A 17759-nucleotide genomic window follows, 5' to 3' on the forward strand; every position below is an offset into this window, starting at 1 on the left:
TTATCCATTCAGTACTACCCATAAGCCATTAAGAAAACATTATCCATTCAGTTTTACCCATAAGCCATTAAGAAAACATTACCAGTTCAGTTTTACCCATAATGCCATTAAGAAAACATTACCCATTCAATTTTACCCATAATGCCATTAAGAAAACAATATCCATTCAGTTTTACCCATAATACAATTACAAAAACATTACTCATTCAGTTTTACCCATAATGCCATTAAGAAAAAATTACCCATTCAGTTTTACCCATAATGCCATTAAGGAAACATTACCCATTCTGTTTTAGCCATAATACCATTAAGAAAACATCCATCCATTCAGTTTTACCCATAAAACCATTAAGAAAACATTACTCATTCACTTTTACCCATAATACCATTAGGAAAACATTACCCGTTCAGTTTTACCCATAATGCCATTAAGAAAACATTACCCATTCTGTTTTACCCATAATACGATTAAGAAAACATCCATCCATTCAGTTTTACCCATAAAACCATTAAGAAAACATTACTCATTCACTTTTACCCATAATATCATTAGGAAAACATTACCCGTTCAGTTTTACCCATAATGCCATTAAGAAAACATTACCCATTCTGTTTTACCCATAATACCATTAAGAAAATACCCACAATAACTTTCATGAATCTGTCATAGTTCACTATAAGTCATGCTTCTTATTAAAAATTACAATTTACTTACTTGCTCAAAATAACTGGGCAGTCATGATATCAAGGTCTATACTTATTACTTATATACATGTATTTGATGAATTAATTTTTCCGCCAAACTTTCAAAGATAAACCTCATCACCCCTGCTGAATATGACTTTAAAATATTACAATATATAAATACTGAAACTTCAACTTCATCGTATACTGCTTTAGTTAGGCTGAATAAAGAAAAAAATCATGATAATTGGTGTCCAGAGAATCAATGTCATGCTGTATCATCACAAAATTAAATCCCATTCCGACATTAAACACACACCTGTTTATCCTGAAGCTGTTTCTGAAGGTCAGCCATTGTTTGCTGGTCTCCGTTTATGTGATTCTGTTACATCATGAGAAAGAATGTAGCATGTCATAGTTAATCTAATTCTGTCATGGCATAAGAAAGCAAGTTATAATTAATCTAATACTGTTCTATCACAAGAAAGCATGTTATCACAACAGCCTTAGAGACGATTTTAATACCTATTAACTTTTTTTCTGCACCCTTTATTTGATTTGATACCATAAATGTAATTAGAGTGATAATACAAAGTAGTTTTTTTTATTTTATTGATTGTAACAATACAACAAAACAATTTCAAAAATCCAAGAACAAAACACAGCAGTTAATGAGGTTCTCATAAATGTTTGCAGACGTAACTGTGATGGTTATACATGAAGGAAGATTTATGCTTTTCACATTAAATACAAATAGGCATGTTACATATGTGATGATTACAATGAAATGAAATTAAAATAAAGAGCTTAAACATAAATTTCACTTGACAAAACTTATTTGTTATTTGTTTCTTAAAGTGCTGCCGATAGAAGGCATTACTGAGATTTTGGTGAATATCTTTTATCAGAAATTAGTAAAAGATACATCTACTTGCTCCCGCTGAACTAGAATTTAGAACGTCGCAACAAATATTGAAACTTCAAGTTCATGGGACATTTCTTAAGTCTGGCTGAATGAATTATTTTTTTGGGATAATCAGTGTGCAGAGTATCAATGCTTTACTCTATAATCACAAAATTAAATCCCATTCTTTCATTTAACACACACCTGTTTATCCTGAAGCTGTTTCTGAAGGTCAGCCATTGTTTGTTGGTCTCTGTTTATTTCATTCTGTTATATCACAAGAAAGCATGTTATAATTGTCCAATTCTGTTACATCATGAGAAAGCATGCTATAATTAATCTGATTCTCTTGTGTCATGAGAAATCATGTTATAACTATCTAATTCTTTTGTATCATGTGAGAGCATGTTATCAATGGAGTCACACATAAACAAATTAATTATAAATGATTTCCTATGAGATTTAAGTTTGCTCATGAAATTGACAACTGAAAAGAAATAAAATTTTAAGCAGAATGAATACTTGAACAAGGGATGGTATAAAAACAAAATTCAAGAACATGATGATGTTAAGCTAGTGTTAGGGTCGCAAATCCTACTGCATGCACTGCCAGTAAATGGCACTGGGTGGCAAAAATAAACAGTTAAGGGAGGGAGCTTGCCATGGACAATGCATACAAATTTTATATCGCCCACAGATTAGCCAAATGACATCTGTAAACAGAGGCTTACAGAACCAACATGTAGATATGCAGTTAGTTTACCTTAGATCTTGTATGCCTGATATATATTGAGATCTTTTTACTACACTGTATGGATTAAATATACATTTTCACTTGGCACATATTTGTTCACCGCTGAAGAACACAGTTAAAAAGTGGAAATTTCAACTTGATGTAAGTATATAAATGCCATTTTGAAAATCCTGCTTGAGGACAGGTCATTCAGGAGTGACAAACTGACCTCTGCAGTAGCAATGCCCAACATGATGTTTCAGATACAGCCATGGTACCAGAGTTGCCCATAATGCCTTGCAGAAAAATACCTACAATGACATGCAAAGATGGGAACACATCTCCTGGAATTTCCATGTATGCTGTTGTTCACTACATATTACATTTCTTATCAAACTTTCAACTTTGCTCAAAATAACTAGGCTTCTGTGATGTCAAAGTTTGTAATTAATTCTTTTAAATTTGGTTAAGTATTTTCGGTGCAGATATCACCCTGCTGAATTAGACTTTAAGATATTATAATATACAGTACAAAAGTATTGAAAATGCAGGGTTTTTTTTCAGGAGTGAAACTAATTTTAATGACACAATATTAATACCTGTTGGTACTGCACAACTAACCTTTCTGGGACTGAAATTACTTTCAATTTTATCAGTATGATGAAAATTCCTCTTCCAATAGGGTGACTTACTGCAAGGTCCAGAAGCCTGCCCTATTATCCAATACATGCCCAGTGATATTCTAATAATGGATAAAGACCATTAGCGGGATATCAGTGTAGACTGGGAGGATTTTGTTGTTGTTGCTGTTGTTGTTTTGGGTTCAGAGTAATTTTTCAGCACAATAGGCTATAAATGGCAGCCAGAATATCTGGTGGAGGAAGAAGCCAGAAAAACCAATAGTCTATGGGAGCTACTGGCAAGCTTTCTCACATATCCATGCTGGCTAAGCCTCAGAATCATACCCATACAGAGGTAAGATGTTGGTGATATGTAAAGGTGAGTGCTTTAGATCACTCAGACACCCAGGGCCCCTGGAGTGGAAGCAGGGAATCTGGCAAAAGCATCAGGTAAGTATTGCATCATTAAATCTATATTTAAATATCAGCAAAACTGTTACCTGTTGCTACTGCATGGCTGAATTTGCCAGTACAGTGGAAGGCTGATTAACCTAAACAAAACTGGAAAAGCAAACAAGCTCCTTAATTGTGGCCAAAATGGAGGAGCAAGAAGAGATGTATTGGAGGCAGCACAATAGAGTTTCTCCAAACTGCAGAGAAGTGCTGTTTCCTCCAAGCCTAAAGGCTTGTGGCACAAATCCAGAGGCAGAAAACAAACTTCATTAACTGCCCTGTCAACAGACAGGTTAAAAAAGTTTATCTCCTTCACCCAGAGTGAAGAACTGTTTAAAAATAGTGGAAATTAAAATCTGATGCCAACTTGATCTAAGCATTTATCTACCATGCTGAAAATTCCTGATAGAGGACAGGACATTCAGTAGTGACAAATTGCCTTTTGTACCAACAATGCCTAACAACATACTTATTGGACACAGCCATAGTACCAGATTTACCAACCATGCCTTGCAGAAAATGGTATTCCTTGTCCTGAAATTTCTGTGTGTCATTGCTGAATACAAAAATCATATTTCTTACTGCTGAAATTTACTTGCTATCTCAAAATAATTGGACTGTCCATGCAATTATCTTTTTAAATATTTAAAGTAGTTTTGTTCAGAAATCTGGAAAGCAACATCTTCTCACAATGCTAAAATAGACTTCAAGATGTTAAAAAGTAAAAAAATATTGAAAATGACCAAAAAAAATCCAGATATTCAGTGTGCAGAGAATTGACACATCAAAAAACTAACTCCCATTCTGACATTAAACACACACCTGTTTATCCTGAAGCTGTTTCTGAAGGTCAGTCATTGTTTGGTGGTCTCCATTTATCTGAATCTGTTATATCATGAGAAAGTGTGTTATAATTATCTAATTTTGTCATATCATGAGAAAACATATTAGCACATGAGCTAAATCTGACTGATCAACATACAGATAATAAGTAGATCTGAACGACACCTATAAAGGATTTTGTTCTGGTCACCTCTGGAATTCCCAGTCCACTTATTTTATTAGCCCACAAGATAAAGTTTTAAATTTGCTTTAAGGAGTGTCATCATTAAAAATATTCTGAATGGCAGTTTTCACTTTCATTATTGCAAAAATTGTTAATCTGATTGGCAAATTGAAAAGTTAACTGAAAACAACCTTGTATTGGTGTCCATTAGATCTCCATTGTGTTGGTGATCTCAATTTTAATCAGACTGCACATCAAGTACTAATTAATTATAAAGATTTCCTTTGGGCTTTAAGTCTGCTCATGAAATCCACCACTTCAAAGAAATACAAATTAAATCTGAATGATAGCTTGATAAATGATTGGCATTAAAAAAACCAACTGAGAACCAGGGTTCAAAATAGCAGAGGAAAAAGTGACTAGAATTACATGTTTGGCAAAGAGTTATCTTCTTTTGTATACACGAATTATTTCTATTTCAACTATGGAGACAAACAGCTTTAAAGTCATGCCCCATATTCCTATCACATTTCTTGTATCCAAGGTTCCTGAAGTGCCATATCTAGGTTTTGATGCATGAGTGAACACTACCTAAAGTTCAAACAGGTGCACACAGCACAATGAGATCTAGTGTCCTTGTACCAGACTCTTGACACACAAAAGACCCATCTTTTAACTGCCAGTAATTGGTCCAGTTGTCCTGATTGATGAACTCACCAGCTAAACTCCTGGCATTATCATCAGATCCTTTGTAAGTGTAGTTTACTTGGTAAGGTGACTTGAAAGAATAAACAGATTGCTACTGACTTTTCTTTTATCCTAACTATAAGGATTTGAAAACACGGAGGAAGGTTTGCTATGTCTTATTTGATCCACAGGGTAACATCAAAAACATTCCAAATATACTAAAGATAAGGATTTGAAAAACCACATGAATGGTTTGCCATGTGTAATTGATCCATAGGATGACAATGAAGACATTCCAAGTACACTCAGGGCAGGTTCTGGAAAAACCATGCACATCAAAACCATGGGGTGACAAGAAAGAACTAAATACATCAATAAAACAAGAGTTCAGAATGGACCTCATATTGCCTACCTGGGTAGTTCACATATGTCAGCTTGTGAATGGAAAAACTTTCAGGAAATAGTTGGTACATTGTCTATTAAATTAAATATCATTGTCATTTAACTCCTTTTTAAAACCTTACATACTGGATCACTCTTCTGGCATAAAAAGGACAATGCATTTATACAACCATCACTGTCCACTGGATCTTTAGCTGTCCTTTCAGACTGGACCACAATTTATAACTAGAAAACTGTGTATAGTCCTGTTCATTCAGTATATGGTACAGAATTAGATGTCATAAAATTAGTATTTCATCTGTGCAATAATGTCAGCATTTCCTGAAATAGTCAATAGAACTTAAAGCTAGTGCTTATGTCCTTTGCAGTCAACGACAGAGTGACAACACTGATATTTTAAAACTAATGTTCAAGCAAACTGCTGAGGACATTGAAAAGCTTTATCCTGTCAGCAATGTACCATGACAAGATGCTGCCATAATGTCCAGCTGTTGATTAAGACAGTGGTCGTTTGTGTTTAATTTACTGAGAAACCATAACTATATAGACCTGAAATCCCGTGGAAATCCTTAGAACAAAATAAATAATAAATCATCAAATTATTCTTCACCTGTTTGGTTGGAACATTTGTGTCTTAAATGTTACATTCTGAAATGGGATAAATTTGCTGCCAATCTCATAAGTTTCTATGTTTGATCCTGCAAAGAAAGTACAAGTGTTGACCTAATTCATGACAAAGTCATAAAATGATAGCACCAACAGAATTTATGACAGTTTTCAACATTTTATAACTCAGCTTTGATGTCAGAATGTTACATGTGATTCTTGCAAAATATTGCCATTAACAAGAAAAACGATGACATTGTCTACATTAAGCAGCATTTATTTGATGACATATATGCTACCCACTTTCAATAGTTTTAAATTATACAAGGCATGGGCATTTTTGCTGACTGGCAAAAAAAATGGAAGCATTCCTACTTTCTCACCACAGTTGCATGTACGTAAACATTAAAAATATTTACTGTTAAATTGGAAATTAGCACAAACAGTTACAAATTGGTAAATGAGTCCAATTTACATGGGATTTTCCTTTAAATTAATTCAGAAAGGATTAGAGCATCACAACTGAGTTTCATGAATTTTAATTTTCTAGCCTCTGTTCCTACTGAATGATGTCATACAAAGAGAAGAGATAAGAGTTGTAATATGTTATCAATATGCATACCAACATTCCATTATGTGCATACTGAACAAAAGCAATTTAACAGGTGCCCTACTATCCCCAGTCCATGTAGCACTAACGTGTAAGTGGGTTTGATATCAAATTTCTTCTCCAAAAAAGCCAGGTGAGAGATCATGACTTATTTGTACAAATAACAATATTTTTACCCATTGTACATGAAATGTATTATAGTACAAGTCACATGGGTCATATAGGCATTCAACACTGATTATTTCAGTAATGGGTGTCATTTTTTAGAATTTGATTTTACATAGCTTTAAGTGGCAAGTATTCACTTCATCTAGAGTTATATACATCCAGATTCCTTTGTAAGGTCATTTTTTAGACGCCCTGAGCGGTGCATATGGCAAAATCAATGTTAAAGTACATAGACATTTTTTGGACGAAATGAACATAAAGGTGTGATCCAGTACAATGCAGATTGAATGTAAAGCGCTGTGATGTCACAATGAAAGTTACGCACATTGATAAACAAATTCATACTACCCTCAATTGTGACAATTCCACTTGATGTGCTCTTATTTTGACCCAAGTTTAGTACATGGCCACCATTGTAAAAGACCAGAGATTGATAAGTTTTGTTGGGAACTTTCTTGATGACAGTTAATGTGCAGATCATTCAAAAATCAGGATTGAATAGACTTTGGTTAAAGAAAAGTAGTATTAGATTTTTAGAAAAACAATTTATATTTAATTTAAAATGAGTAAATGCACATGCATGACCCATGACTTGTACTTTAGATGATGTAATGAGACCATGGGTAATTTCAAAATATTTAAATGGGAAAGAAAAATCCTTTCATGGATGTAAGAAAGAACATGAAAATGTTAATTACCCAAATTCCAAATTTTAATCCAGTATAAAATGTGAAACAAGGATCTTCAGCTAAAAGGCAAAAATGGTAGTCCTGTTACACAACCAACCAATTAATTATTATAGTTTTCACGTACTGAACCAGATGTTCAACATAGTAAGTTGTTGTTGTTTAAAGTTTTAACGCCATTTTTCAGCACAAGATAGGCTATACATGGTGGTCAGTATTAATGGTGGAGGAAGAAACCGGGAAAACCCTGGAAAGAAACACTGACCCATGAGAAGCTTTCTCACATATCCACACTGGCCGAGCCCGAGACTCGAACCTACACAGACAGAGGTGAGATGGCAGTGATTTGTGATGGAGAGCGCTTTAGACCACTCGGCCAATCAGGGCCCCCAACATACTAAGAAAAACTTGTTCTTTTGATGTATCCTTTATCACACAATCACATCAACTGGGTATTTTCAGTGACATTACAAAAAATTGAAGGTCAAAGATATCTCTGCTGTATATTATCTTTTGTGGAACAAAACAAATTCATGGATGTAACATATAATTTGAAAATTTAATTACCCAAAATAAGAAATGAAAAACTAATAAGACTGCAAATTAACAATGATTTTAAATCAGTTCTGTCAACTTAAAATCTTTCAAGTTGAGTGTTTATTTGGACACTCCTCCAATTTGTTTATTAATATTTGATGAAAAAGTAAAATTGGTGTCTTATTACACCTACAACCAATTAATGATTCAAGTTTACGTAAAATTGGTTTTTTGGTGTCTTTGTTCTTACATAATCACATTACACCAGTTGCATATTTTCACTTATGTTGATAAGAAATATTGCCTCTAGATCTTGCACAAGCTCAGCCAATCAGATGCAAGATTACGACACTAATATGCATGGGTGCTGCTTAAATGAAGTTCCCCATCTGAGATACTGATGATACAGGCTTGCATACCAAATCTCATCATATACACAGCTTCTAGAATGTTCATAAGCTCAGCCAATCAGATGCAAGATTATGTCATTAAAATGCATGGATGTCTCACATAATCAAACTCATCTGAGGGCTTGATTATATAAGTTCACATACCAAATCTAATCAAAATCTTATCAGAAATATTGTTTCTAAAGTATTCACAAGCACCAACAATCAGATGAAATTTCACCTCATTGCTAAGCACCTATAACTAAACTCATCTGATGCCTTGATGAAATTACTTACATACAGAGTTTGATAAAAAAATATAATCATAAATATATGGCCTCTACAGTTCTCACAAGCCCAACCAATCACATGCAAAGATCACTTCGTTTATATGCATTGTTATTACTCATAATTGATTTTATGCGGTCTCAATTATACAAGCTTGCATTCCTAATCTGCTCAAGTTCAGTTAGAAATATGGCCTCTATAGTGTTCACAAAATTCCTTTGAAATGTTTGCACAATTGTTAAGTTCTTTTTTCAAGCACCTGATTTTATTTCTTCAGATATTGCAAATGAATCCCCCCAATTTGTTCTTTATCATCAATATCATGCTGTATTCTGAACAATTTCCCACCCACCCCCAAAACTGTCATTCTCTTTCAACAGCATCATGCAGTATTGTGAATACTTTATCCCCCCCCCCCCATAAGCTGTTCAAAAGTCTTGTCAGTCTACATATTCAAAACATGGAAGAAAATAAAAATGTAAAGAATGATCATTCACTTTTTTAAAAGTGAATCAACAATGAATGACAATATTTTTGTGGACCAAGGGAAAATTTCCTTCTATTGACCACAGTGTGTGTGTGTGTGTGTGTGTGTGTGTGTGTGTGAATGTGTGTGTGTGTACATATTTTGAAAGGCCACATTTTTCATTCAGGGCCAACTACAAATGGTGAGAAGTGTTGTAGTAAAAGCTTCATTTTGCTACATCTATCCCTTCAAGATGAGTATCAATAAATTTCAAAGATGGCTGCCATGTCCACCATGTTAGCAGTCAGACTGGCACCATTTTCATTCAGGGCCAACTAAATATCATTCATGGTATTTTAGTGAAAAGCCCATGTTGACATGAACATCCATTTAGAAGGAGGAGCGATAAAAAGATTTTCAATATGACCATCATTGTGACCATCTTGGAGATCTGATTAGCACTCCTTTTATTTAAAACCAACTACATATATTAAGAACTCCTTTAGTGAAAAGGCCCTGGGATGAATGTGTTTATGAAGGTTTATGCCATTCCTTCCAGTAGTCCAGTACAAGTAGTGACAACAAACTTGTGCTAACAGATGGAAAGACAACAGTCCATCACATTAAACTCCTTTGGCCTATGACCAAGTCAGCAATAAAAAAAAAATACAGATGAAATTGTTACTTATTATTCATAATTGTTTTGCACTAATTCTTTTACACATCAACAATGCACAAAAATCATTAAAACAAACTGTAGTTACTTTTCTTACATCACCTTCGTGACACTTTGCAAATTAATATAATTAAGAACTAGCTAAAAATTGTAATTGATATTTTTAGTGTACATATTCAAACGAATTTAAAAAACATTTCATTCAAAAACAATAGTGCTAAAGGATCTAAGCCATAGAATAATATAAGGAAACTGAATCACCAATTACAGCACATCTCAAACAATCCACTATTAAGATTCCCACTGTCATGAAATTCATTTTCAGAACAACACATTTTTGATTACATGCCTTTATTTTGACTGTATGCTTACCATGTTGTTTTGGAGCTGTATCTTAATGTTTTCAAGATCTTTTGTCAGCTTGTCTTTCTCTCGTTCCATATTTGCAATTTTATCTAAAATGAAACAAATTAAGCTCAGTTTAGCAGAACATACTACTATAAACTAACCTATCAGGTAAATTTGCTCATCAGGGACTCTACACCTTACTACATAAAGAATTGTTGACAAAACTAGTCAAGACCCCACTTTCATATATACGATAAAATACTTGGTTTTAGTAGTATGATGATTAATAAAAATGACCAAAGATTGCATGGTCTAATAAAAATAACCAAAGATTGCATAGTCTATCCTAAAACTGAAAATTTAGGAGAAAATTCTCCAATTCATTTAAAACAAAAGTACCATGAAGGGCACATTATATATGTCTGCACCCTGTTTAATAGACTTTACTGTATATAGATAACCGAAAACTGTACACAGAAGCCATTCTTCCTCTTTCAGTGACCTTGAGAATTCACCTACTGGTCTTGAAAGTCATACAATTTTGCACACAAGCAATCCACAAGTAGAAAGAATTCACAAAGTTTGGTAACTTCTGCTGGTGGAAAATTTCAGTTATTTTGCAGAAAATATTTTTCTTTCTTAGGTCAAAGTTACCATGACAATTTAGATTTTAAATCTAAATGCATTCTTGGTTTCTCCAGAGTTCCATTCCAGTTTGTGTCACATTTCTGATATGCAATATTAATGATATGACTTTACGACTCTAGAAAATATTAATAAACATACCTCTAAAATTGGAAATCTCTAGATCCTTCTCCTGTTTGAGCTGCATATATTCCTGGTTCCTCTGCTCCTCCATCTGTTTTTGGTCCTGCTTCAGTTTGTTGTTTTCCTGCTGCAGTTTACCATACTCAGACTCCATATCGTCGTGCTGACTCTAAAAATTATAAGAATTTAAATGTCCTGGGTTGATTTTATGGCACAGCAACACTCTAAAGACTATATCATTCTGACAGTGGGAATCAAACCTGTACCCTTCGGGTCACATGTCCGATATCATCACCAATCACAAGTAACTTGAAGGAACTGATGATAAAAGAAATTTCAGGAGTCATTTTAACATTGAGTATTGAAACTATCTTTGATGTAATTGAGAAACTCCACCATATCACAGAAATTGGTAAACATGCCCATATACTAAGTTTGGTTATATCTCTAATTAATCTTTTATGGACCTCCCTCCCCCTTATCTAAGGACATCGTTCAAGATATTCATCTATGTACAAACTGGATTTGATAAAAATTAATTTCATAAATGTTTGTGTTATTCTGCTATCTAGACAGTACAGATAAAAATCTGAGTCAAGACCTTTAATTCAAATCAATGCCAGCATGCTAATATAAACTTCTTCACTGGAATGCAATTACATGTAAATGCAAATGTTCATTTGAATATATACAAATCTTTATGTTTGTAAGCTCTATGAAGCACAAAATCTTCTGATTTGACCCCAGTATTTGTTAAATCTGGTTGTCATACTTCCTTTACAAAAGTGTAAATATAAATGTTGGTTGTCAGATCTGCATCTTTTACTTTCAAAACCAATTAAATAGTGCAAGAATTTCAGTGAAAACCCCATGTCAATGCTACCATCCATTCAAAAGGAATAGAAATAAGATTTCCAATTGGACACTAGTGTCTTGTTGAAGATCTGATAAACATCTTTTTTATTCATTCATCCTATAGTACTGTTTTATTGTCTGTGATTTTGATTTTTAACGTAGCTTTAACAATTTTCCACTCATAATGTTACGATGTCTGCAGTGTGGCAGTTTACAGTGATTCTTGCACTGAGGCATCATGCCAGACATGTATCATCACGTCCAACCCAGTCAGATTATCCCCACACCTAGTCAACCAGTCCTAACACTAATCTCAATGCTGAGCGCCAAGTGAGGCAGCTGCTAGTACCATTTTTATAAGTCTTTTGTATGACTTGGCCAGGGTTCAAATTCGCAACCTCCCACATCTGAGGTGGTTTAAATTGAGTAACAGAGAGAAGTGAAACCAGCAATTTATGTATAAGCAAAACTTTTTATTGATCAAAGTTACAAAGTGAAAATTTAAGAGATGCTTACAGTATCGTAAATAAAATTTCATATAATCCTAAAGTCTGATCACAAGTCCAAAAGTACTAAATGTTCCAAATGAATTACAATAGTACTGATTGTACTTTTGTACCACAGTAATGCAGTCCAGAATGTCTTTGAAGTTCACAATAATTCCAAGATAATGTGTCAATGCAACATCAGTGAGCAAATAATAATAAATAATTTAAATAATTTCTCTTGATTCACAACTTTGAAGGATTCCAACAGACTGATCTTAAAACATGAGTGAATTATTTGCTTACCAAGTCCCAATTAGTACACATTTTCATTTGTCCTAGATGTGTCATTATAATGGAAAATTCCAATTAAATTGTAAACAAGCGTGTTTCTAGAATATTTAAGCTCATTAACAACCTATTCATAACCAAAAATCATGGACAGAAGTTAGTCATGTAAACATCTTGTTTACAAATGACCATTATTAATAATACAATCCACAATCATGGACAATAGTTAAGCATTCAATACTGATATCGATAACCATGCTAATACATCAATTACTTGTGAGTAGAACCAATAGCTTCTATGTTTTTCATTTCATGATTTTTTAAAAGACTTAACAACAGCATACTGCTTTTTCCTTTTTTTTGTGCCATTTTTAGATATTCATGCTCAGTGCTTTTTCCATGGTTATGGCACCACCTGCATGCACCACATCATGCCTTGTCGTAAAGAAGGCATAATTATCTTTCAGTGATGTAATGTGTGTGTGTATTGGATTTGAAAAAAAGATCCTGTTCAATACTGCCCATGTATAGGATCTGCTAACATACTCTGTAAAAAATAAAATTTGCAGAAAGGGAAACATTTTGTAATGGACGTCCAGTGTCCTGTCTTGATCTTGTATGATATCCATTATCTAGCATCCAGCACTATTCAACTAGCATAATGTTTGTAATTGCTCCTCCATCAAAATGCCAAGAATGATTGTTAAGAAACTGGATTTGTAGTTGATGTTTTGTTGATAATGATGGCTCAATGGCATTCAGTATAGCTGTCATGGTAGACATCTTGAATATGCAAATGATCTTCATCACTGCGTGCATAGCTATGCTAGTTTGCTTTTGTAAAATTAATGATTACTATACAGCTGTAAATTACAAGATTACAAATATACTTCTTAACATAATCAATAAACTTCACTTTTTACCTAGGTTTGTCTGTTTTTGTGAAATTAATTATTACAGCACAGCTGTAAATGACAAGATTACATATTGACATCAATGATATAACCTTGATCTGGAGAGACTTGCTGTAAAATACATGGTTGCAACTTCTGTTTCTAATTACATGTAGATAATTAGAAAGAAAAGTTCTTATCAAACTTCAATAATTTCAATAACATTCCTGTAAAAGAAAAGGGAAAAGGCAACTAAAATTATATACAAGACCCTTGGAAATCTTTTGTAATTTAGTAACTTACCATAATCTGACCACACATGCATTATTTTGCAGAAAACCAATGTGATCTCATTTGTTTTGTCATACTAAACAAATTGATGTAGCAACTTTCTTTTTATATGTGGCTCTGATATGCAGGAATCTCTGCCCTTTTACCTGTGCAGTTTGATAAATGTTTAAATATTACTTCAGCTAGTACCCTGCAGGCAATTAGTGACAGTACTTTTTCCATACTTTTCTATGTAATAACATTTATGTGGAAATAGATATTCAACTAAGAATAGTTTTTAAAAATACATTCCAGCCTATACATTCTTACGTGATTTTGAATGGCATGGACCTGTAACAGTGTATTAGTAAAAGTATCCATTTTTCAAGAAGATAAATACTCCCAATACTTCACAAGTAATCAATATGGTGACCATGGTAACCACCTTAATTTTTTTGGTAAGAAGTTAGTGTTAGATTGGTTGGCCTGGTATCAGGATAATGAGACTGTGTTAGACATGATGCTACATGTCTGTGGTATGATGCACCAGTAAAAATCATCACTATAAACTTCCACACTGCAGGCATCATAGCGGTAAGACTGAAAAATTGTTTAAGCTATGTTATAACTCCGAATCATACACACACTTAAGAACTATGGTATACAGTTGTTACACCATTCTGGTTACATAAAAGAATTATTTCTTGTTCTTTGTGTCATTCTGTTTCTGAAGTGTATGTTGCTCTATGTTTTACAAAGAAGACTGATGATGATCCATTTGGTGTAGGAATTCAATAATGATCAATTCAAAATGATATCTATAGCCTCTGACAAATACCACTGTGATAAAATATTGTAAAATCTTGTGACTACTCATTAGTTACAACAAAGTTCTTTCATTATATTACAGAAAGTTTAAAAAAATCTTTGCAAAGTCCAATTGGTCATCTTAACAGAGAGGTTTTCAGAGTAAAAACACATACAAATCAGGTCAACTGCATCGACCCAGATCTGCAACCAAATATACAGTTTATAAGGACTAATCAGCTGAAAAAGAAGATGGATCCCACTCTTGCAGTGCATTATACGACGGTAGATCTACTTCTATGTCATTTTGCAGCTGGATCCATAAAGAAGCTATAGAAGAGTTACAAATTCCACAATCCTTTTGCCTGCAGTTTGATGAGGATAAAGTCAAGTATTTTTGTCAGCTATCCGTTAAAGCAATCAAAATAAATTTTATCTGCACCAGTGTAGTCCAACAGTTCCACCAACAGCACTGCCAGACTAATTCTAAGAAAACATTTTCATCAGTCCAAGAAAAACTCAAGAAGTCAATAAAAAAGTGCAGAACTAAATTTGTGATTGGTGATAAAATACTGAGGTTGGATTGACACTCAAATTTTATGGACCTAGAATGTACAACTGGACTGAAACACACCAGCAATATTGTTGTGAGATTTTGAGAACAACTAAATGGCAAAGGAAGTGCAGAGGCCATCAACCCCCTCTCCATATAAAATGTTTTTTCCCCAATAAATATCAGGCTGTTGAAATTATATCCCTTGGCAACTGACCATCATCCAATATAACTGGTCCAAATGTCTCTTGTCATCACTGATGAAATAATAAAAGGAACAGCAATGCCAAGTTGACCAGCAAGACTGGATCTTAATGCCAAAAGATGCCCATCCTTATGGAATTTAAGACAAACAGCAAGTGAATTTTTGACATCTGGAGGAAATAGAGTCAGATGGACAAGAAGTATGTCAGATATATAGACACTGAAGCCACCTTTGAATTGATTCTGGATTTTTAAATGCAGCTCAGAGACCATTCTCAGTCAAGGAAACCAGGTGATGATTTTTGAGTGTTTTTTTTGGTCTGGTTTTTTTTCATCTGTCCCCAAAGAGTAACATATTATTCTTTATCTCTGATTAGATATGAGTATCATGACAGCATGCCCATTGATTTGGGTGGGAGCATCAGTCTTAATTAACCCTGATTCACCTCCAGCATAATTCTTACTGAGCTTGTGCTGTCCATATTACATTTACTGTATGCGCCTGTGATTGGCATTTGTCAGACTGATGTTTACACCTTATTAAATAATAATAATAATGACCTTATTTAAAGAGGGCAACACAATTAGCTAAGAACTAATCTACCTTGAGGCCCTCATACAAAGGAATTTATTTATTTTAGCTGCATCTCTGAAGCCACTGGATATATTGGGTTTGGAAGAAGGAAATAGAGTGGGCCGTTCTAATCTCAACTGGAATACTTTTCCAGAGCAAAGTTCCAGAGTATTGGAAACTTTTTAAAAATAACTCCTTATTTGGTTTGGGACTTTTATACTGTTTGGTAGACATGGATTGCAGGTGGGGAGTATTACCAGGTAGCCTATACTGGAATAGTGATAGTAAATATTCAGGAGCACTATTCTGAGATATCCTGTACATTAATTTGGCTTTTCTCAAACCGATCCGGTCTTTAATAGGTAATATTTTTAACTTACCAGCTAAATTTTCCTTGCTTTCTTTCTGGATTGATATTAGCCCAAATGCTCTTTTTTGAAGATGTGCCAACTTTGCTAAGTTTTTATCATTTGATTTAACCCATACTGTATTACAGGAATCTAAATAGGGTTATATGTAACTGCTATAAAATAGTTTTCTGTGCCTTTCAGGGCGAAAATGTCTTATTCTACTGAGAAGCCATGAACTTGAATTGACAATTTTTTCTGACATGTTTGATATGTTCAGTCCATGATAGATTATTATCTACCAGAACACCAAGTAGTCTATCATGACAGACCATTTGCAAATTTTCATCCTTCCATGTCAGACATAGTTCTTCACTATCAATATTTGTCCTTTTTTGCCGTATTGAGATAAGTAATGTTTTAGTTTTACCAGTATTTACCACCATGCCATTGCATGTGCACCAGTTTTCCAGTTTGTTTAGGGCATTCTGTAAAGAAATTTCGAGTTCATGCTTTGTGTTTTGGATGTCTGACAATATTGTGTCATCTGCATAGAGATCTGTAGATGAAATTGAGTCTCTTAGTAAAAGTGGTAGGTCATTAATAATTAAAATGAATAGTAATGGACCTAGAATTATTGACACTAATATCATATGATATGAAATCAAAATTAATTGGGCGGGAGCTAATGGGTCACTTATATCATGCTTCAATGTGCATAACTTAATCAAAGTGAGATTGTGTTTGGATTATCTTTGACATTTATGATAGAGGAAGAAGGGATCATAATGTGACTGGATCATGGGGATCATAATGTTACTGGATCAAAGGGATCATAATGTGACTGGTTCAAAGGGATCATAATGTGACTGGATCAAAGGGATCATAACGTGACTGGATCAAAAGGATCATAATGTGATGGGATCAATGGGATCATAATGTGACTGCATCAAAGGGATCATAACGTGACTGGATCAAAGGGGTCATAATGTGACTGGATCAAAGGGATCATAACATGACTTGATCAAAGGGGTCATAATGTGACTGGATCAACTTTTGGGCAAGTATCAGCATTTCTTGATCGGCCATGAAACTATATACAATTTGACAACTGTGGAAAATATGGTAACTTGCAGTCATAAAAAGTAAGTGGACAAACTTTAAATGTGTTTTATTGGTAATTAGTTTTCTTTAATCACCGAAATGTAAAAAAAGTGAATGCTTTAATTAATGTTTCATGCAGTAAGAATTTAATGGATATTATGCTCCATGATTTATTTCATGCTTTGGAATTACTCAAGGCTGAATAGCAAGATGGAATAATTTTTTATATTTGATGTATCTGTCAAATGTTATATCAAATTGGCTCAAATAAGTATATTTTCTTTTCTGTCTCAATCTCAAAAAGGACCTTCCAGTGGTTATTATTCCAACCTTGGAATATGCCTT

At 33.8% G+C, this 17759-nt stretch overlaps 1 protein-coding gene across 9 annotated transcripts in view; it reads right to left on the minus strand.

The window, feature by feature from the left end:
• LOC149782240 (uncharacterized) overlaps nucleotides 1–17759 on the minus strand; it is an 84854-nt gene that overhangs the window by 45190 nt on the left and 21905 nt on the right. For 3 of the 9 annotated variants that reach the window (XM_089933621.1, XM_089933620.1, XM_089933618.1), the window contains exons 4-8: nucleotides 11050–11200; nucleotides 10288–10370; nucleotides 4217–4279; nucleotides 1793–1855; nucleotides 1004–1066 (exon numbers count right to left, since the gene is read on the minus strand). In XM_089933621.1, coding sequence (XP_089789747.1) covers nucleotides 1004–1066; nucleotides 1793–1855; nucleotides 4217–4279; nucleotides 10288–10370; nucleotides 11050–11200 — 423 coding nt within the window. The remainder of the gene's footprint in view (nucleotides 1–1003; nucleotides 1067–1792; nucleotides 1856–4216; nucleotides 4280–10287; nucleotides 10371–11049; nucleotides 11201–17759) is intronic. The other 6 variants (XM_089933625.1, XM_089933623.1, XM_089933624.1 and 3 more) reach the window with 3 other exon arrangements.

Source organism: Sinohyriopsis cumingii, chromosome 15 (assembly GCF_028554795.1).
Source record: "Sinohyriopsis cumingii isolate HCF-2022 chromosome 15, ASM2855479v2, whole genome shotgun sequence".
Lineage (NCBI taxonomy): Eukaryota > Metazoa > Mollusca > Bivalvia > Unionida > Unionidae > Sinohyriopsis > Sinohyriopsis cumingii.